The following is a 23,646-nucleotide window of genomic DNA, read 5'->3' on the forward strand; positions in this document are numbered from 1 at the left end:
TGAAAAAACTTAGTTTTTAAAAGTTTTTTTTTTTTTTTTTGTCCACATTATTATTTATTAGTTTCTTATATATATTTTTTGTCTACAAAATCTCTAGTTAAGTTTCCATTCAAACCATTAAGAACTTTTCAATCATTTCGAAATTGGTAAGGCTTTTTTGTTTTTCACACGTGTGATCATAAGGTAATGTTTGGCAAGCAACGCAGCATTGTTGGTGGGTTTTGACTAATGTGCGGTAGCAGATTTTGCATAGGTTTTTTTCACCTCTGTCGCACAGACTGGTTGACGAGACTAGACAAAGCCAGATATTAGTGCCCTTTGAAAAAGCTAAACCCATGTGGTACCTACCCTTTTGTCCTTCAGTGGCCTGAGCACCAAAAATACCTTCAGAAACTTCTCCCCAGCGTTATTATCATTTTGCGATCATTGTAGTTGTTCAATAAGTCATTTTTCCCACGCCATTTGGCGTCTACATTTTACTGTAGTATTTCACAAGCCACGAGGACTGCTATCTGTCCACTCTTGTTGTCCTTCAAACAGTGTTGTGGAACCGACTTCTTCCATTGTCATTTAACAAACAAGGCCTAAGTACTGGATTCTCTTTCGAATAGGCCTCAAAATGATAAGAAAGTCTAGATTGATGCCTGTAGCCGCCTATTACTGAATTTCTCAATCAAAGAGTATTCTCAATAATATTATGCCTTGATGAGGACCTAAATATCTCCACTCCCTTTAGCACGAGATTTTGAGTCTCACGTGTCCACTATTTTCACCATCAAGACATCTTGACAGTGACTCTTATTCCATGAATATAATATCTATCGAGAGTGATGAATGGAGTAGATGACAAAGCTGGAGTCTGAAGAGTATCTCTATTGATTGGTGATGATCATACGACAACAAAGAAATTGCTCAATAGTTTTTTTGTTCTCATAGTTCAATTCTAATTTAAAAAGCCCAATAATTTTTGTGTTCTCATATTTGAGTTCTAATTAAAAATGTTTATCACAGTATGTAAGCATGTGATTAAGTCTTCTAATACAAAAATAATTAAATATAAAAGTGGGACATGGGACCTGTTGTCTTGGAAGCATTAAAAAGAAAAAGGAAACTTCAAAGAAACAGCCCTCATGTTCGTTGACCATATTAAAACAAAGTCTTACACTTCATGCCATACATGTAAAACCTTATAGGAACATAAAAATAAATAAATAAATAAAAATTAAATGCTAGCTTGAAAATTGTTTGATATATGAGTGTGGATTGAGTTTGGTGTGAAGGAATTGTGGACTCAACTTCTGGTGATTATATTGTAGCTAATATAATAAAAGGTAACTGGGGCGGAGGGAAGGGGTCGAGAGCGGTTAAATGCCTCCCTCACTTCTCAAAAATTCTCTTTACACCCCATAGAGTTTTTCTTGATTTCATAGTGGCCCACCCTCAATCATTCATCATGAGGCAAATATTTTCTAAGAGAAACATGATCATGACTCACCCCATTTCTGTTCTGTTACTGTAATTGGGTCAAAGAGTTAGACAAACTGATGAAGGTTGAAGAAGATCTTTTCATTCCTACAAAAAACGCACCGTTTAGCTTTGCCAAAACTATTGTTTATATAAAACACAATTCTAAGAACAAGAATTTAGGAAAATTCAAAGCAAACAAAGAAGAAATTGAAATTGAAAAAGAAAATGGAACCCTAGGAGACCTAGAAAGCGTGGGGACCGGAGGAGGAAAGCTCTTCGCGGAGGTGGGAGAGTCGGGAAGTGTAGGTGCCCTTTCCGACACTGGGGCAGCCAAGGATCTAGGGGTGGCAAAATGGGTTGGCGGGTTGACATGATTACAACCCGTAATGACCCCCCACCCGATTAACCTAAACCCGAACACTACGTATTTAGCTAAACGGGTTGAACTCTCAAACATGAACACGATGCGAAAAATAGCCAAGTAACCCGACACGACCCATTTAACCCGTTTAAATTACCCGGGTCATGTCATGTTGACAAGACTCATTTACTTAAAAGGTAACACGACCCAACCCGACACGACCCGAAACGTTTGTATAGAAATAGGCAAAATAATGTAATAATAATACCAATGCCATTGAGATTTAATAGAATTCACAAATTACAATATGATAAAAACATAATAGGTTTCATTATTAACAAATTGCCATTCAATAAAAGCATTCACAATGATTAGCAATTTTCAACTCCATAGTCCATCATAGCAAATAGCAAATTTCAAAGTATAAAGTTTACATGGTAAATGATTTGGGAATTGCCTCTGTTAAATATATTGAAGCAGAAGCATATAGGACTACATCTCTTATATTATGATTGTGTGATATGATGATTACATAGGCCTCTATATATAGAGAGGCTAAGAGTGATAAGCAAAAAACCCTAAACTAAACCCTAGAACATATAAGACAACATAATAAACTAAAATAATATAAAATATTCTAATATCCCCCCTCAAACTCAAGGTGCAAGCTTGAGTTTGGGAAAAAGAAAGGGAAATAACGAGACTGTTTTTTGTTTTTTTTAGGTCGCTGGAAAAGTTACCGAAGTGGTGGCCAGAGCTGGGTGGCCGGTGGCGGTCGACGTAGGGCGGCGGAGGCAGCTGGGCCCAAAATGTTGGGCTTGAACTTGGATGAGATCCTTATAGACTAGATTAAATTGGACCGGTTTGATTGGGCCAAAATAGGCCAAAACCTATGGACCATTGAATATAATCAAACTCGAAAATGATATGACCCGGGTCTAACCTAGTAAACCGGGTTGACAATTTGGACCGAGTTGTAGGAATTGACCCGGTTGGACCGGTTTAGAACCCGATGACCTAGTTAGAAACCGGTTTTGGAACGGGTTGGAGATGCCTTGGATGGATCCAGTTCCGGTTGTAAAACCTAGTGGACCGAACCGGATTTGAGATCCACTTCGTCGAGTTGACGGATCGGATTGCCTAATCTGTGGATCTAAGTCTAACCCACTAGACCGGGTCGACCGTTTTGGATCGGGTTGAAAGTGCTAACGTGGTAGAGGTGTTGTTGGAGGGTCGATAGCGTCAGATCTTCCACAGATCTGTAGATCTGTGCCTCGCAAGCAAGAATCTGGGATTAATTTTGAGGGGATGATCGCTTGGCGGCGTGCGGACAAAAGGAAAAGGGAGGTCACCGGAGGGAGCGCCGGAAATCGTCAAAGACGTTTATTGGAGGCCACAGAAAAGTGGCTTTGATACCATGTTAGATATATTGGATAATATATTAGAAACGGAAGAAAGAGAGAGAGAGCGGAAGCATATAGGACTACATCTCTTCTATTGTGATTGTGTGATATGATGATTACATAGGCCTCTATATAGAGAGAGGCTAAGAGTGATAAGTAAGAAACCCTAAACTAAACATTAGAACATATAAGACAACATAATAAACTAAAATAATATAAAATATTCTAACAGCCTCTAATAGGTTTAATTGTCTATTCAAATAACAACTCAATCTCTTGGAATTAAACCTATAAAACAACAAATCACTTACCAAGTAAGCTAAAATCATATTAAGAAAAAGATAATAAAAAGGAAATTAGCAAAAACAAAGTAATATAGAAAAAAGAAACAAAACTCAATCATCGTTACGCTAGGCTTTACTCTTTAGTTTAGTTTAGTGTTTTTTTTTTTTTAATACGAGTTTGGCGGGTCAACCCGCTTAACCCGGGGGTTGACCCGCCAAACACGAAAAATAACCGGGTCAGAAACAGGTAACTCAATTATGACTAAAACCCTTTAAGATCAAACCCAAAACCCTTTAACTTTGTGTCGGATTCGCGGGTCGTGTCAAAATTGTCAGCCCTACAAGGAACACCCACTGGATATTTCTATCATTGAGACAGTGGCGTAGCGGGGGGTGGGGGGGGTGGGGTTCAGGGCTAGTAGAGACGGTGCTTTGACGTGAACTCTGGAATTTGCTACAAAGCAAGAAGAAAGCATCTGGATAGTGGAGAGGCGACTATGGAGGAGATCGGCGTTCAGGCTCTCACTCTCCACAAGCTATTCAGCATCGCTATGGCCAAAGTTTTCTTGAATCGAGATTTGTGAATGTTGGAAAGTGGGAGTAGGCTAGAGTGGTATTATTAACAATGGTCATGACTATGAAATACTCTCTTTGCCAACATAGCATCCAAACAAGTAACTGAAAGCCAAATGGCTTGTTTTCAAGAAATAGCTCAATTAGTTGGAGACCACGCTTGATGAAGCGGAAGTCACTAGATCAAATCTACATTCCTCTTTCCCTCTCTTTTTGTGACCATGTGAAAAACAAAATGCCAAATGGCTTATTAATTAAGAAAAATATATAATTCATTCAAACTTAAAATATTATCATAGTTCATTAACTATTTGCCAGATTTCAATTTCTTTCTTATTAAACTATCAATTCCGTCATTTTAATTGGTATTTTAAAAATGCTCCAATATAATTTTTAGCATGATTAACTAAAAAAAATAATTTTTAGCATGATTAACTAAAGAAAGTAATTAAGACAGTGGAGTTGAAAGTGTTTTCCTAAAACCAAGGGAGTGAATGGTGCAGACTCAAGCTCCATAAGAATCCGAGAGAAACTTTGTTAAACAAGTGATTGTGTGTGGTCATGCGCTTCTCTAGCGCACCAATCTAACCCCTTCCCTCTTCTCTCTCTCTCTCTCTCTCTCTATATATATATATATACACACACACACACACACTCACTTCAGTGTATGAAAGTAATTAAGACAGTGGAGTTGAAAGTGTTTTCCTAAAACCAAGGGAGTGAATGGTGTAGACTCAAGCTCCATAAGAATCCGAGAGAAACTTTGTTAAACAAGTGATTGTGTGTGGTCATGCGCTTCTCTAGCGCACCAATCTAACCCCTTCCCTCTTCTCTCTCTCTCTCTCTCTCTCTCTCTCTCTCTCTATATATATATATATATATATACACACACACACACTCACTTCAGTGTATGTAATTAGAAGCCCATAACATAAACTTTTCTCGAAAGCAAAGATGAACACCGTTTCAAAGGTCTTCCTTTTGATGCTTGTAGCTCTCTTGCCAAGCCAAATTCTTGCTCAAAATTTGATCATCAAAGCTTGTGATAGCACTCTGTACAAGGAACTGTGCAGAAAAACTCTTCAAAATGACGCAGAAAGCCGTGCTGCAACTAGTTTGGAAGTCCTAGCCAAAGTTGCACTAAAGCATGCAACTTCCACAGCAACCCAAATACATGACCAAGTGAAAAAACTACTCAAATCATCGAGCAAGCCGATTAAGGCTGCCCTAACAGATTGCAATGAGCTCTACCAAGATGCACTTGAACAACTTGATGACTCCAGCACTGCCTTTATAACCAATAATTACGACATTAGTACATATGTGTCAGCTGCCATGGATGATGCTGACACATGTGACCAAAGCATCGAGGAAATGACACCCGGCAAGTCCCCAATAGGCAGTCAGGGCACCACATTTAGCCAGCTTTGCAGCATTGTCTTGTCCATTGCCAAGCAACTGACATGAAAGGGCCGCTAATCTCTTCCTACCCTCATACTCTAAACTAAATTTACCATATTAAATAAGAAAATCCCTCCATTATACAACTGGCTTTACTTGATTTTAAACATTTTTAATCCTAATCTTTAGTATTTTGTCTCATGTTTTTCCATTTGTTATAGCAGAATCCATGGCCTACAAGTTTGTAGGATAAGAAAAAGGAAAGGGATCAAATTGAAAGTTAGGTTATGTAACAGAGTATGTCCCTATGTGCTGCAAATCGAATTAACTGTCGTTAATGGGTTTTCGAAAAATAAAATAGGTGTTCCAAACAAACCCTTCAAAACCAAAATCCACTAGATTATATTCGCATCATTGAGAATTCCCACAACATGGTGAAAAGCAATTCCTTAATGGGTTTGAAAGAAAAATGTAATCCAATAACATTGGAGCAGATCTCCATGGACTAATAAAGGATAAAGCTCAAGCAGACCGGATTATTAGCTTGTTTAACGCACAGATAAAATCCTGGATACAATTTCCTTAGAAAAATAGTTTCCAAGAAGAACTATGTGTGAATGGAAAAACAAAGAAAGACAAAATAGGTATTAGTTTTAACTGTTGGCTAAATATTTAGTGATCAAAATGGTGTTCAAACTGCCAAATCCACATAGGCGTCCGGACGAAATTCATAGCCGTCTGGACGGACATCAGTGCCGTAAAGTAATTTTTCAACACGAGAGCTTCATTCGTAAGCCTGGCTGCATGGCGTTCGGACGAGGTAGATGAACAAGAAAAACTCGAGAGCCTCGTCTGCAAGTCGTCCGGACGCGTCGTGGTAAAAGAACGCACAAAAGCGAGGTTTCCCTAGAGCCGCTCCGGACGGACATACTCTCCTTCTACGAGAACTTAGTTTCCAGTGTTTTACAAGCCCCGTCCGGATGAGCCCAGTTACTGTCCGGACGGCCCGTAGCTTCTAGGTCTATTTTACAATGTAATTGACTTCTAACTAGACTAGAGGTCTTTAGGCTTTATATATAAATCACTACAGATCTGTATATGTACGAATTTTCACCAGAGAGTTCATAAGAGGTTGTCCTAAGAGAGAGTTTATGTTGTGAGATAAATCGTCCAACTTAGAGTATTTGCTAGGTTGATTGTGAGCTTCAATTGAGAAGTCTATCGGAAGGATCCAGTTAAGGAGAATCACGTGTGAAGAAGATTGTGAGCAATGAGACGAGTTGGAGGCTTGTCGATCTTACAGAGACAAAGACTTGCAAAGGGTTGCAAGTGTTCACTGTGTCTGTAATCTTGAAATATTTTCTTATAGTGATTTCCTGGGTTTGGCTGCCCTGAAGAGATTTTACTTTTAGAACGATTTCTAAAAGATTTGCTCTTCATCACCTAAATCATTGTGCCTGATTGATTTACTATTTTGATTATTTTGGTGAATGATTGGTTATAAATTGCTATGTATTAATTCTACTTATTGTGTGATATACACATGCCTAGCGTTTTTAATAAAGATAACCCAATGAACATGAATCAAAGAAACAATAGTGTGAAGGGATATTGTTAGGATGCATTTGGCATAGAAGGTGGGCGCTGAGCCTCAAAGAGGAAGACCATTCTAAAACATTAATCTTGAAGAGCTTATTTATAGAGGATATAAAAGTTAAATTACAACAATATCCTCAAATTGGTCTTATTAATACACATAAATATTAGTAAAAAGGAAAAAAGGACACAAAGAAGAAATAAAAAAAATGAAAACCTCACTTACCACCCCCTAATTTTTCATCAATAAAAAGTATAAATTTTGGGTAACTATCTTTTAGAAGTTTGCTATGTTAACCCTCCCCTCAAAAATCAGCGTCAAATACTAATATAAAAGTGAAATTCTCAAAAACGACGTCGTTTTATATATATATATATATATATATATATATATATATATATATATATATGTTAATGGTTAGCAGTTTTTTCTAACCACCTTTAAAAGTGGTTAGCGGGTGGTTAATAACCTCCCACCTTTTCACTCCTACATCTAATAGGTTGACAAAAGTTGCCAATCAGTTGCTTTTGTGTAAGATCTGGTCTACTAAGGCCCGATCTGATATTGCATTAAGAAATTTAAAAAAGTTATAAATCTTAACATAAAAGTGAAATCCTCATGTTGGACATAAGGATTGTGTTCCATAGCTAACGTCCATGGTGGCCAGCTCTATTGACATTGATCTAGTGGTTGCACTTTCTCTTTTAGCGGCTCGACTCACCTATGAGTTTTTTAATCTAGCCCATAGGTCGGCTCAAGCCCGTGATGTGGTGTTTGGCTCTAATACCGAATGATACAAACCTTTGGTAGAACTCACCTTTAAAAACTGGCTTGCAAGGATAGGGTGCTCAAGAACTTATATACACATAATTAAGATTAGGCTTAACTCATGTGAGACATAAGCATCATAACATTTTTTAGCTCATTACTTGTTCGTGCTTGATTTGGAAAAAATAAAATAATAAGAAACTTAAAGAAATAGTTCTGTAATTGGACTTGATCAGGCATTAGCCAGGTTCAAACATAGTTGGAGATTGTTGAACAATTGATTTACTATAATTCAGTTCATAAAGGAATAGGAAAAAAAAAAAAAAAAAAAAAAACAACAAACAAACAAAAGAAAACAAATGAATCAAGCATAAGAGTTATAAAAATGATAGCTCTAGTTTTTACGTGACCTAAAAATAAGTGAATAACTTAGTTTCTAATATATATATTTTTTTTAATTCTTAATTCTTTTGTCTACAAAATGTCTAGTTAAGTTTTGATTCAAATTATTAAGAACTTTTCAATCATTTATAAATCGACGAGGCTTTCAGATTTTCACACGTGTGACCATAAGTACTAGATTCTCTTTCGAATAGGCCTTAAAAGGATAAGAAAGTCTAGATTGACACTAGTTGCCGCTTGTTACTGAATTTCTCATTCAATGAGTATTCTCAATATTATGCCTTGATAAGGACCCCAACCTCCACTCCCTTTAGCCCGAGATTTTGAGTCTCACATGTCCACCATTTCACCACCGAGACATGTTGAGAGTGATTCCTATTCCATGAATATAATATCGAGGGAAAAATATAAAAAGGCCTCTCAAACTGACAGCCGATTGCGAGATGGCCACACAACGTTCAAAAGGTATTAAAGTAGCCTAATAAAGTCTCAACATATGTTGAAGTGGCCACTCTATTAGTCAGCCCCGTCAGTTTGGATGGAAAATTAATCATGTGCCGTCCACATGATTTTTTTTACTTGATTTTTATAAAATGCCCTTATAGGAAACTGTCCAACTCGTCCACCACTAGCGCATCAATTGTCTAACTCGTCCACCACTAGTGCACCAACTGCCCAACTCATCCACGATTCGCGTACCGTGCACTCCTACAAATCTCCAACTCGTCCACCATTTGCGCCCTTATCATCGACTTTTTCTGCGCCGCTACTCTTCCCATAGCCAAAGATCTCAACGTTCCTGTTTCTTATTTCTTCACGTCTGGTGCTTATTATTGCCTCGCTGCCTTCCTATACCTCCCCAAGATCTACAAGCAAACCACCAAGAGCTTTAACGACCTCCCCAACACATATGCCTGAACCAACACTTGACCGTGATGCCTCGCTTATTGGGACATGCTCTATTTCTGCTCACATCTCCCAAAATCGAATGGAATACTAGCTAACATGTTTGAGGACCTGGAGCCAAAAGCCATAAAGTCCATTGTAGATGGCGTGTGCGTTCTTGATTCGCCAAATCCGTCTGTTTATTGGATAGGTCCTTTGATTGTAGATGCAGAGGAGCGAGTAGGTGAAGATGGAAATTAATGTTTGTCAAAGCTTGACAGCCAACCGAGTGGAAGTGTTGTTTTCTTGTGCTTTGGGAGCCGAGGATCGTTCTCGGTGGCGCAAGTGAAAAAGATAACCCATGGGTTGGATAGGAGTCGGCAAAGACTCTTGTCGGTGGTGAAAAAATAAAACAAGAGTAGTGATGAGAGATAGAGTAGGGGGTTGATTTCAACACTAACCGCATAAGAATGGCCAATCATAAATTAATAAGGAAAATTTAGACTATGCATGATATAGGGCTCGTCTCACTCGAGTAGTCAAGAAATCACCATCATTAAGGAATAAGTATAATCCATCTTTGGTTGGCACGGACCGTCCACCTAACCACTAAGGTGCGGTACGATCTGTCTTCCCTAGATAATTCCTTAATAAACTACACACAATCAAGGGAAGAATATAACTCATCTTCGGTGTAGTACAATCCGTATAGAAAATCCGTCATCCCTAGGCATGCCTATCTAACCCTCTTGATCATGTGTCAGTTAAAACCGTTATATAACAATCATTCACATAATCACAGAAAATATGAAGGATTGAGTTCAATTAATATAAAAGACTTTCTAAGACAAGAGAAAAATTTCATAATGATTGAATATAAACATTAAGATCAATTATCACAGTTATACAATCATCATGCATATAGAAAATCCCAAATTAAAATACAACCACCCTCAATCATTCATCACAAGGCAAATATTTTCTAAGAGAAACACGATTCATGACTCACACCATTTATGTTTTGTTACTGAAATTAGGTCAAAGAGTTAGACAAACTGATGAACGTTGAAAATGATATTTTCATTCCTAAAAAAAAAAAGCACCATTTAGCTTTGCCAAAACTATTGTTTATATAAAATGCAATTCTAAGGACAAGAATTTAGGAAAATTCAAAGCAAACAAAGAAGAAATTTAAATTGAAAGAGAAAATGGAACCCTAAGGGACCTAGGAAGGAGGGGGACCGGAGGAGGAAAGCTCTTCGCAGACGAGATCGCCAGTGGCGATGTGGTGGACGCCAAGGAGGTGGGAGAATCGGGAAGCGAAAGTGCCCATTCCGACTCTGAAGTAGCCATGGAACACCCACTAGATATTTCAATCCTTGGGACCATGGCGCAGTGAAAGGGGGTTTAGGGCTAGCAGAGATGGTGCTTCGAGATCAACTCCAGAATTTGCTACAGAGCAGGAAGAGAGCGTCCGGATAATGGAGGTGGCTATAGAGGAGATCGGCTTTGAAGCTCTCGCTCTCCATAAACAATTCAGCACCGCTATGGCCAAAGATTTCTTGAGTTGAGTTTCAGAATGTTGGGAAGTGGGAGTAGGCTGGAGTGGTATTATTAACAATGGTCATGACTACAAAATACTCTCTTTGCCAACATAAGATCCAAACAAGTCCTCAAAGCCAAATGGCTTGTTTTAAGGAATAACTCCATTAGCTGGAGACCACGCCTTATGAAGCGGAAGTCATTAGATCGAATCTACATTCCCCTTTCCCTCTCTTTTTGTGAACATGTGAAAAACAAATTGCCGAATGGCTTTTTAATTGAGAAAAATAAATAATTAATTCAAACTTAAAATATTATCATAGTTCATTAACTATTTGCCAGATTTCAATTTCTTTCTTATTAAACTATCAATTTTGTCATTTTAATTGGTATTTTAAAAATGCTCCAATATTATTTTTAGCATGATTAACTAAAAGAAATAGTTCATGTGTACAGTTAAAATCGAACAAATAACTGATTAAAATAGCAGTTTTTTCTCAAGAAAGTAATTAAGACAATAGAGTTGAAAGTGTTTTGCTAGAAAAAAGGGAGTGGATGGTGCAGACTCCAACTCCATAAGAATTTGAGAGAAACTTTGTTAATCAAGTGATTGTGTGTGGTCATGTGCTTCTCTAGTGCACCAATATAACCCTTTTCACTCTCTCTCTCTCCCTCTCTCTCTCTCTCTCTATATATATATATATATATATATATATATATATATATATATATATATATATATATATATATATATATATATATATATACACGCGCACGCACACACACACTCACTTCAGTGTATCTAATTAGAAGCCCATAACATAAACTTTTTTGGAAAGCAAAGATGAACATAATTTCAAAGGTCTTCCTTTTGATGCTTGCAACTCTCTTGCCAAGCCAAATTCTTGCTCACAATTTGATCATCAAAGCTTGTGATAGCACTCTGTACAAGGAACTGTGCAAAAAAACTCTTCAAAATGACCCAGAAAGCCGTGTTGCAACTAGTTTGGAAGTCCTAGCCAAAGTTGCACTAAAGCATGCAACATCCACAGCAACCCAAATACATGACCAAGTGAAAAAACTGCTCAAATCATCGAGCAAGCCGATTAAGGCTGCCCTGACAGACTGTAATGAGCTCTACCAAGATGCACTTGAACAACTTGATGACTCCAGCACCGCCTTTATAACCAAGAATTACGACATTAGTGCATATGTGTCGGCTGCCATGGATGATGCTGACATATGTGACCAAAGCATCGAGGAAATGGTACCCGGCCGGCAAGTCTCCAATAGGCAATCAGGGCACCACATTTAGCCGACTTTGCAGCATTGTCTTATCCATTGCCAAGCAACTAACATGAAAGGGCCGTTAATCTCCTCCTTCCCTCATACTCTAAACTAAATTTACCTTATGACAAAAAAAAAAAAAAAAATCCCTCCATTATACAACTGCTTTACTTGATTTCAACCATGTTTAATGCTAATCTTTAGTATTTTATCACATGATTTTCTGTTTGTTATAGCATAATCTATGGCCTACAAATTCGAAGGAGAAGAAAAAAAAAAATCAAATTGAAAGTTAGATTATGTAACAGAGTATGTCCCTATTTGCTGCAAATCAAATTAACTGTGGTTAATGGGTTTCTGAAAAATAAAATAGGCAATACAAACGAACCCTTCAAAACCAAAATCCACTAGATTATATTCGCATCGTCAGGAATTCCCACAAAATGGTAAAAAGCAATTCCTTAACGGGTTTGAAAGAAAAATGTAATCCAATAACATTGGAGCATATCTCCATGGATTGATAAAGGAGAAAGCTCAAGCAAACAGGATTATTAGCTTGTTTTATGCACAGATAAAGTCCTGGAAACAATTTCCCTAAAAACAGGTTCCCTAGAAGAACTATGTGCGAATGTAGAAACAAAGAAAGACAAAATAAGGATAACCAAATGAACATGAATCAAAGAGATAGTAGTGTTAAGGGATACTGTTAGGATGCATTCGGCAGAGAAGGTGTGCGCTGAGCCTTAGAGAGGAAGACCATAGTTCTAAAACCTTAATCTTGAAGAGCTTATTTATAGAGGATATAAAATTTAAATTACTACAATATCCTCGAATTGGTCTTATTAATACACACATAAATATTAGTAAAAAGGAAAAAAGAACACAGAAAAAATAAAAAAATTGAAAACTTCACTTACGATCCCCTGATTTTTCATCACTAAAAAGTATCAATTTAGGGTAACTATCGTTTAGAAGTTTGCTATGTTAACCTTCCCGTCAAAATTTAGTGTCAAATCCTAAAATAAAAATGAAATTCTCAAAAACGACGTCGTGTCATATATATATATAGCGGTTAAGGGTTAGCAGTTTTTTCTAATCACATTTAAAAGTGGTTAGCAAGCGATTAATAACCTCCCACCTTTTTACCCCTACATCTAATAGGTTGGCAAAAGTTGCCAACCAAGTGCTTTTGTGAAAGATTTGGTCTATTAAGTCCTAGTCTGAAATTGCATTAAGAAATTTTAAAAAGTGTTAAATCCTAACATAAAAGTGTAATCCTCATGTTGTACATCAGCATTGTAACATACCACCACGTTTTCCACACCTAACGTCCATTGCGGCCCACTTTATCGACACTGATCTAGTGGTAACACTTTCTCTTTTAGTGGCTTGACTCACCTATGAGTATTTTAATCTAATCTATAGGTAGCCCCCATCATAACTCGAACCCGTGATGTGATGTTTGGTTCTAATACCAAATGATACAAACCTTGGGTAGAACTCACCCTTAAAAACTGGCTTGCATGGATAGGGTGCCCAAGAACTTATATACACATAATTAAGATTAGGCTAAACTCATATGAGACATAAGAATCGTAACTGTTTTTAGCTCATTACTTGTTCATTCTTGATTTGGAAATAGAAATAAAAATCATAAGAAGCTTAAACAAATAGTTCTGTAATTGGACTTGATCAGGCATGAGCCAATTAAGTTCAAACATAGTTGGAGATTGTTGAATAGTTGGTTTACTATAATTCAATTCATAAAGGAATCGGAAAGAAAAAAAAAAAAAAAAAAAAAAAAGAATCAAGCATAAGAGTAATAAAAATGATAGCTCTAGTTTTTTACGTGATCTAAAAATAAGTCAATAACTTAGTTTTTAATAGTTTTTTGTTTTTTGTTTTTATTTTTTTTTTACCTACATTAGTTTTTAATAGTTTTTTTTATATATATTTTTTGTCTACAAAATGTCTAGTTAAGTTTCTATTCAAATTATTAAGAACTTTTTAATCATTTAGAAATTGGCAAGTCTTTCGGTTTTTCTCACATGTGATCAAAAGTACTAGATTCTCTTTCGGATAGGCCTTTAAAAGATAAGAAAGTGTAGATTGATGCATGTTGCCACCTCTTACTGAATTTATCATTCAATGAGTATTCTCAATATTATGCTTTGAAAAGGACTTGAACCTCTACTCTCTTCAACACGAGATTTTGAGTCTCACGTGTCTACCATTTCACCACCGAGGTATCTTGAGAGACTCCTACTTCATGAATATATATAATATCTATCTAGTGTGATGTATGGGATCGATATATGACAAAGATGGAGTCTTAAGAGTATTTCTATTGATTGATGATGATCATACGCCAATAAAGAAATTGCTCAATAGTTTTTGTTCTCATGGTTGAATTCTAATTAAAAAAGCTCAATAATTTTTGTGTTCTCATGTTTGAGTTCTAATTAAAAATGTTTGTGATAGTATGTAAGCATGTCGTGATGTTTTCTATACAAAAATAATTAAATATAAAGGTGGGATGTGGGACCTGTTGTATTGAAAGCATTAAAAAGAAAAAATGGAACTTCAAAGAAACCTCACTCACGTTCATCGACAAAATTAAAACGAAGTCTAACACTTCATGCCATACATGTAAAACCTTATAGAAACAAAAAAAAATATATATTAAATGCTAGCTTGAAAAAAGTTTGATATATGGGCGTGCCTTGAGTTTGGTGTGAAGGAGCTGTGGACTCGACTTCCAATGATTATATTGTAGGTAATATAATAAAAGGCATCAGGGGCAGAGGAAGGGGGTCCAGAGGGGTTAAATGGCCCCCTCACCTCTTAAAAATTATCCTTACACCCCATAGAATTTTTCAAGATTTCCTAGTTGCCCACCCTTAGCCATGCATCACAGGGAAAAAAATTCTACAAGAAACAAGATTCATGACTCATACCATTTATGTTCTATTACTATAATTAGGTCAAAGAATTAGACGAACTGATGAAGGTTGAAGATGATCTTTTCATTCCTTAAAAAAGTACCGTTTAGCTTTGCCAAAACTATTGTTTATATAAAACGCAATTCTAGGAACAAGAATTTAGGAAAATTCAAAGCAAACAAAGAAGAAATTTAAATTGAAATAGAAAATGGAACCCTAGGGGGCCTACGAAGCAAGGGGACCGGAGGAGAAGAGCTCTTCGCGGACGAGATTGCTGGTGGCGATGTGGGGGACGCCGAGGAGGTGGGAGAATCGGGCAATGTAGGTGCCCTTTCCGACGTTGGGGCAGCCAAGGAACACCCACTTGATATTTCACTCCTTGGGACCGTGGTGCAGAAGGAGGAGGTTCAGGGCGAGCAGCGACGACACTTCGAGGTCAGCTCCGGAATTTGCAACAAAGTAAGAAGAGAGCTTCCGGATAGTGGAGGCGGCTATAGAGGAGATCGGCGTTGAGGCTCTCGCTCTCGCTCTCCACAAGCGATTCAACACCGCTATGGCCAAAGTTATCTTGAGTCGAGTTTCGGAATGTTGGGAAGTCGGAGTAGGCCGAAGTGGTATCATTAACAATGGTCATGATTACGAAATACTCTCTTTGCCAACATAGGATCCAAAAAGGTACTCAAAGGCCAAATGGCTTGTTTGCAAGAAATAGCTTAATTAGCTGGACACCACACCTTATGAAACGGATGTCACTAGATCGAATCTACATTCCCCTTTCCCTCTCTTTTTGTGAACATGTGAAAAACAAAATGCCAAATGGCTTATTAATTGAGAATAAGAAATAATTAATTTAAACTTAAAATATTATCATAGTTCACTAACTATTTGCCAGATTTCAATTTCTATCTTATTAAACTATCAATTCTGTCATTTTAATTGGTACTTCAAAAATGCTCGTATATTATTTTCAGCATGATTAACTAAAAAATAGTTCATGTATACAATTAAAATCGAACAAAATAACGGATTAAAATGGCAGTTTATTCTAAATAAAGTAATTAAGATAGTGGAGTGGATGGTGCAGACTCCGGCTCCATAAGAATCCAACATAAACTTTGTTAAACAAGTGACTGTGTGTAGTCATGCGTTTCTCTAGTGCACCAATCTAACCCTTTCATTCTTCTTCTCTCTCTCTCTCTCTCTCTATATATATATATATAGACACACACTCACTTCAATGTATGTAATTAGAAGCCCATAACATAAACTTTTCTGGAAAGCATAGATGAACACCATTTCAAAGGTCTTCCTTTCGATGCTTGTAACTCGCTTGCCAAGCCAAATTCTTGCTCAAAATTTGATCATCAAAGCTTGTGATAGCACTCTGTATAAGGAACTGTGCTGAAAAACTCTTCAAAATGACCCAGAAAGCCGTGGTGCAACTAGTTTGGAAGTCCTAGCCAAAGTTGCACTAAAGCATGCAACATCGATCCACAGCAACCCAAATACATGACCAAGTGAAAAAGACTGCTGAAATCATCGAGCAAGCCGATTAAGGCTGCCCTAACAGACAACAATGAGCTCTACCAAGATGCACTTGAACAACTTGATGACTCCAGCACTGCCTTTATAACCAAGAATTACGACATTAGTACATATGTATCGGCTGCCATGGATGATGCTAACACATGTGACCAAAGCATCGAGGAAATGGCACCCGGCAAGTCTCCAATAGGAAGTTAGGGTTTGGGCACCACATTTAGCTAGCTTTGCAGCATTGTCTTGTCCATTGCCAAGTAACTGACATGAAACAGCCGCTAATCTTTGCTTGCCCTCGTACTCTAAACTAAATTTACCATATTAAAAAAAAAAAAAAAAAAATCCCTCCATTGTATAATTGGCTTTACTTGATTTCAAACATGTTTAATGCTAATATTTAGTATTTTATCTCATGTTTTTCTGTTTTTTAGAACAGAATCTATGACCTACAAATTCGTAGGAGAAGAAAAAAGAAAGAGTTCAAATTGAAAGTAAGGTTATGTAACAGAGTATGTCCATATGTGCTGCAAATCAAATTAACTGTGGTTAATGGGTTTCTGAAAGTAAAATAGGCAATACAAACAAACCCTTAAAAACCAAAATCCACTAGATTATATTCCCATCACCGAGAATTCCCTCAAAATGGTAAAAAGCAATTCCTTAATTGTTTTGTTGGATCATGCCTCTAACCATATCTTCTGAAAATTAATTGATGTCTAGTGATGGAAGTCAAAGCCTTTTATGGCATTCGAAATCCCACTTTGCAATGCATATTCTAAGAGTCGTTCAAGTGAGCACAGTAGCATTATTGAACCTTAACAGCTTTGAAAGATAAATGTTATCCATTAACATTGGAGCAAATCTACATGGACTGATAAAGGAGAAAGCTCAAGCGGACAGGAATATTAGCTTGTTTTACACACATAAAAAATTGTGGAAACCATTTCCTCCAAAAAACAGGTTCCCAAGAAGAACTATTTGCAAATGTAAAAACAAAGAAAGACAAAATAAGGATAACCAACTGAACACAAATCAAGGAGATAGTAGTTTGAAGGGATAATGTTGGGATGCATTTGGCAAAGATGGTTGGCGTTAAGCCTCAGGGGAAGACCATAGTTCTAAAACCCTAATCTTGAAGAGCTTATTGATAAAGGATATAAAAGTTAAATCACAAAAATGTCCTCGAATTGGTCTTGTTAATAGACACCTATAAATATTAGTAAAAAGAAAAAAGAAAAAAGAAAAGAAAAGAAAGTACACAAAAAGGAGATTATGAGTGTGTTCCCTCAATCAGTTACCAGTTAACTAAACTATTAGAATTGCCAGTAACCTAACCAAGATTGATCTAATTAATCAGTTCGAATTTTGGTGCGTTGCAACTGTGGGTTGTTTCTTTAAAATTCATTCCCAAAACAAAAATACAGAATGCTAGCAAAAATAGCTTTTTGGCTAGCCAAAATGTTAAAATGAGTTGCATAAGCCTTAGCAAATTTGTGAAAAAAAAAAATTAGGAGCATGAATAGTACTCACTGAATTTGGTTAACACTCTTCACTCACCAAATTAAAAATAAAATAAAATAAAATATATGAACATTCACTCTCCTCTTAACCATCATGTTTGTCCGTGCTCAACAGTCATGGAGGGGTTCCATCGTCTATGTTTGCCGTTCTCAACATTCTGAAGAGGAATCTGAAATATGTGACTCTATTTTCTTCTCCAGAGCGACTTTCTTCCCAACGTGTCAAAGTGATAGGTTTTATTAAGTTATTTAATCGAAATTGATTTTAAAGTGTACATTGTTATTTTGGCATACCCTTAGGACTTATAAATTATTGGGGAAAGTCCATATAACCCCCTCAAACTACCACCCAATTGACAATGTCCCCCCCAAACTTTCAATTGTGACAATGTCCCCCTTAAACTACCAAAAATTGTCAATATTCCCCCAATGACGAAACTACCCTTAATAAAATAAAAACAAATTAAAAATAATAAAACTTCTAGAAAAAACCTAAAACTAATTAAAAAAAAAAAAATCCAAAGGGTAGAAAATTAAAATTTTTTTTAAAAAAAAATACTTTTTATAAGAAAAAATTAATAAATTTCGATTTTTTTTGTTATAAAAATTTTGTTTTTTATTTTGTTTTTTATAAATTTTTTAAAAATAAAAATTTCCTTTTTTTTTAAAAAAAAAAACTATCTTCGTTTTTTTTTAAAAAAAAAATATTCTTATAAAAAAATTAAAAATTTTCATTTAAAAACTGTTTAAAAAAAAAAATTGTTCTTTTGAAATTAAAATTTTTTGTTTTTTAAAAAAATTTTAATTTTTTTCATTTATAAGGGTATTTTTGTCTTATTAAGAAATATATAAGGGCATTTTGATCTTTTTGTTAGTCTCGAGGGGAACATTGACAATGTTTTGGTAGTTTAAGGGGGACATTGTCACAATTGAAAGTTTGGGGGGGACATTGTCAATTGAGTGGTAGTTTGAGGGGGTTATGTAGACTTTACCCTAAATTATTTTATATGCTACAATAAATAATTTGTAATTTAAACTAACTACAAGAATTTATAAATTATTTTTTATATTACATGAAGTTATTTGTAATTTAGATCAATTACAATGACCAATTTTATATTTATTTTTTAATATTATAATATTTATCCATTTAACTTTTTGCTATATTTTTACTATCTTTGACCAATACATTAATTAAAATTTACTAACGAAAAGAAAATTAAGAAGAAAAAATAAAAAAAAGATTAAATTTGATGGGACATGTTTAAAAAATTAGTATCTAAGAGCACGAAAAAACTCCTAACTGCCACATAGCCATATAATGAGGGAAGAATCGCCTCACCTCTTTCCTTTTTCTAAATAATACATGGTGAGTTTCGTTATGCTTAGGCTTTGTTTTTGTTTCTCTTTTCCCTAGAATTGTGATTCACGAGGTGAAGTAATTTTTTTTTTTTTTTTTTTTTTTTTTTTTTTGGGTTTCGATTTACTTTAGTGGTTTTCTAAAAGTTTTGTATATTCGAAACTTTAAGAGTAACAATTTTAGATATTTGGTCTAACTTTTGTTTTCTCTCTGGTTCTTTTTTTTAGAGCAAATCATTGATAGTTGGTGTAAGAATTATCATGTATATGAAAAAATTGTCACTAATTATAGAGACAATGAAAGAGATTGCGTTTGAGAATGCACTTATAACGCTGGAGATAGAAAAGCCAAAAAATCATTGTCTAGTGGAGAAAGTTGTGATGGATTGGGCAGCGGTTAAAGACGTGATTCGCCAGAATATGCTGCTGATCTAAAAACTTATTAGAATGATGACATTTAAAGAATTAAACCAAGCATGGATCAAATTTGGATGGAATAAATTTTTCATTGAATCTATGATATTGTTTTGTTAGAACAACATGCTATATTTTTATGAAATGAATAACGAATAAGTATTGTTATTGTAAATGATAAATACTCTCACAAGATAATCTATAATCTTATCCCAACAAATTCAAGATAACAAGCTGTATTTTAGATTATGATAATTACATATTTGAAACTGTATAGACAGATTACATTATCTCAAAGAGATTTTGTACATTTGAATTGTAATGCTTCATAGTATAAAGAGAAATGTTAGGTGTTCTTCTAGTGTTCTCCTGATGTCCTCCCAACTGTGACTTGCCTTTTAAAATCACTAATATATTAAAAGTCAATAATGATAATCTCAAATTCAACGATAATTTTAAAAGTCACATCACAATTAGGAAAACACCTACCATTTCCCTATTATAAATATCATCAGCTATTATAGCAAGATGAAAAATATTTAAATTCTTTGACTTTACAATTATATATATATATATATATATATATAAGAGCACTAGCAATAGACTTTTTAAATTTTATTCTTTCTTTTTTAAAAAACAAAATATAGAGAAAACTCCTAAAAAGCTTCATTTATGAAATTTAATTGAATAGAAAGCAAAAAGTAATTTCGTCTCCCAAGATCATTCACAATGGCCTCCTTAAATAAAAGTTAAATTTGAAAAGAAGATTTTACTTTATCAAATTTAGAGAACTAGTTTTAAAATGAATCAAACATCAATCTCTCTATACATTTCTCTACTATAATTAAATATTATTATTTATTAGTTTCAAATCGATATAAGTGAGGAGAGTAAAAAATAAGCTTAAAAATTTATATAACTCTAGTTTTTTTGGCTCCTGGATTGTTAAGCATTCCCAATAAAAGAGCCAAATTGTACTTTTATCTAAAATGGCTAATCAAATTTGTAAAAATCTCTCTACATTGGATTAGCCAAAAATAAAATAAAATGCAAAATGGATATTTTATTAGATTAGCAAAAAAAAATGCTACATGTAGCAACACTTTTCTCAAGAGCCATTTCATTTTTTTATTGTTTCTCTTATCTGTTTTATCTTTTCCCAAAATTTTCTCCTGCTGTTTATCTTCCACATCACTCTTTTTCCAAAAATGTTTCCTACTATTTCTCTCTACATCTTTTTTTTTTTTTTCAAAAGTTGAAAAATATGATATTTAGAAAAAATACAATTCTTATGAAAAAAAATAAAAATAATAATATTTAAATGATATTGATAAAAATATAACTAATCCAATATAAGAAACATTTAAAAATTTATTAATTAAAGTAAATAAAGTGAATTTTAATGACCCATATTACATGAAAATTTGACTCCTTCGTTAGATACAATTTTACAGAGTCACGGCATTTCTCTTAAAAGAAATCTTTATTCCACGGAAACATCTCGTATAGAGGCGCAACACTTCTGCCAAGGGGCGCAGCGCCATGTCGACCTATCTCCCGGAGGACCTGGTTCTCAAAATCCTCTCCAGGCTGCCTCCAAAGTCTCTTCTCCGATTCAGATCCGTCTGCAAATCCTGGCTCTCCCTCATCGGCACCCCCAATTACGTATCCAAAAACCTCCTCAACCACTCCATTCTCACCACCGCCGCCGCCCATCAGCTCCTCCTCGTAAAACGCACTGCCGCATCGATTCCCAGAACGGACACTTGCTCTTTCCTCTCCTACCAAACCCTTTCCTCCGCCTCTCAAACCCCTCGAATTCTTCCCATACAAAGCCTACATGGGCTTACCATTGTGGGTTCCTGTAATGGCTTGCTCTGCCTCTTTGACTACCTCGCCGGCGGCGAAATTTTTGTCTGGAATCCCGCCACTTCAGAGCTGAACGCCCTGCCTGGCGCGTCCAGGGTGGAAACTGTTAGTTTTGGCTTCGACCACAAACGAAATGAGTTTAAGGTTGTGCGGATTCGTTATGTTATGAATCGTGAAATGCCGATTCCTCGTCTGATCTGGGGATTGCCGGCTTTTCGTCTGGACCTGGTAGCGGAGGTGTATAGGCTAAGAAGCGGCGGTTCTTGGAGAAAGCTTGCCGTCGATGGAGAGGTGCCCGATTCCAATACACCCAATTCACGGTCTCGGTGGGCATACGCAAATGGTGTTTGTTTCTGGTGGACGTCACTCCATATGGAGCATGAAAAGATAATTGCTTTCGATGTGAGCAAGGAGGTGTTCAGAACGACGCCGTTGCCGGACGCTAGTGTTCTTGGGAGGCGCAGTGATGTGAGGTCTCTCACGGTGCTAAACGAATCGGTGGCCATGCTTGTTGTGCGCAATGAAAGCAAATGGGAGGGGAAATCGTTTGATTTATGGGTTTTGCTTGAATTTGGTGTAAAGGAATCGTGGACTCAACTTCTGAGGATTGAAGCTCTCCCGGGTCTGGAATGGCCGTTGGGTTTTTGGAAGAACGGAGAATTGTTCATGGAGAACCGCGAGGGGCAGCTGGTTTATTATGACCCATTTACAAAAACTGTAACAAAAGTAGAGGTTGATGAGAATTATATTAATAGCGTAAAGGAATCTTTACAAGTTCTACCTTACACACCCACTTCTCACTCCATCCATGGAGGGAGAGGTTAAGCTTTTAGAGTAGCTAATAATAGTTTTTTTCTTTTTTTCTTTTTTGAAAGTTGTTTTTTTAGATATTTTTCTTTGAAATTATCTTCCCCTAAGTTATATTGTCTCCTACCACTTTATTATAAAATTTCTATAAGCCTTTATTTTCTCAAATACCAAGCTGTCATTGATGGGCCCGAATTACAATTTCGGGCCATAGAATATCTAATATCCAGTATCCAGTTAATTATAGTAAAAAAGTATTGTTAGTGAGTAATTATAGGTAGTTTATTTGTATCCTACTAAAAATAATGTGGCTATTAAAATTACCATTGGACTTATAATGGATCATTATTGAATTTTAATCAAAATGTAATTTTAATAGCTACATCATTCTTAGTGAGAAACAAGTAGGACACAAGTAGGCCACCTAGAATTACTCATTATTAGCTATAGAGTTAGTTATAATGAAAGAGTATTTTTTTCCCTAAAAAAATAAAAAAAACAAATATTCTTTAACTACAACTAAAGAGAATCCTGCTTCATGACCATTATTAATGTTTTGTGACCTTTATTAATGATTTGTGTTACGTTCTTTTCAAAATTTTGTTGTTACATTTAAAATGATATGATATGATAGCATATTTATTATATATCAGCATAAATATTATTAAACACAATAAAAAATAAAATTTTGACCAATGTCTATTAACTTCAAATTATGACTCAATGTTGTAGAGCCCTGCCACTCATTATGAGTCGATTGAGCTGAAAGTGTTGGGGGCTTGAAAACCTTCGAACAGTTAGAAACCTTTGCCAGATGGTAAAAGAAAAGAAACCCAAAATGATTTTCTTAATGGAAACCAAGTTACGGGCGATTCATATGGAATTTTTGAAAGTCCAACTGGGCTTTGGGAGTGTTTTTGTGGTTGACTGTGTGGGTAAAAGTGGAGGTTTGGCGTTGCTTTGGCAGAAGGATGTTGAAGTTAATATACAAAATTATAGTAGGCGTCATATAAATGCTACGGTTCGCTTTGATTCAAATGAACCATGGTAGAAACTAACTGGGTTTTATGGGCATTCGGAAGTTCATAAATGAAAGGAGTCTTGGGGTCTCCTACGACATCTTCGGGGATTTTCTCCTAATGAATTGATGTGTGTAGGGGATTTCAATGAAATCCTTGATAATTCATAAAAGATGGGTGGGGTTAGAAGACAAAGGTGGCAGATGG

At 35.7% G+C, this 23,646-nt stretch overlaps 1 protein-coding gene and 3 pseudogenes across 1 annotated transcript; all 4 read left to right on the forward strand.

Annotated features, from left to right (window-relative positions):
- The first annotated feature begins 5,042 nt into the window (after positions 1–5,042).
- On the forward strand, positions 5,043–5,555 carry LOC132181775 (pectinesterase inhibitor-like). The gene has a single exon (XM_059595011.1). The coding sequence runs from the start codon at positions 5,043–5,045 to the stop codon at positions 5,553–5,555; it is 513 nt and encodes a 170-aa protein (XP_059450994.1).
- Positions 5,556–11,527: 5,972 nt separating this feature from the next.
- On the forward strand, positions 11,528–12,044 carry LOC148585350 (cell wall / vacuolar inhibitor of fructosidase 2-like; annotated as a pseudogene).
- A 4,153-nt stretch (positions 12,045–16,197) lies between these two features.
- On the forward strand, positions 16,198–16,712 carry LOC148585351 (pectinesterase inhibitor-like; annotated as a pseudogene).
- Positions 16,713–21,250: 4,538 nt separating this feature from the next.
- LOC132183124 (F-box protein At3g07870-like) lies at positions 21,251–22,291 on the forward strand (annotated as a pseudogene).
- The last annotated feature ends 1,355 nt before the right edge of the window (positions 22,292–23,646 follow it).

Source organism: Corylus avellana, chromosome 5, assembly GCF_965113065.1.
Source record: "Corylus avellana chromosome 5, dhCorAvel1.hap1.2, whole genome shotgun sequence".
Lineage (NCBI taxonomy): Eukaryota > Viridiplantae > Streptophyta > Magnoliopsida > Fagales > Betulaceae > Corylus > Corylus avellana.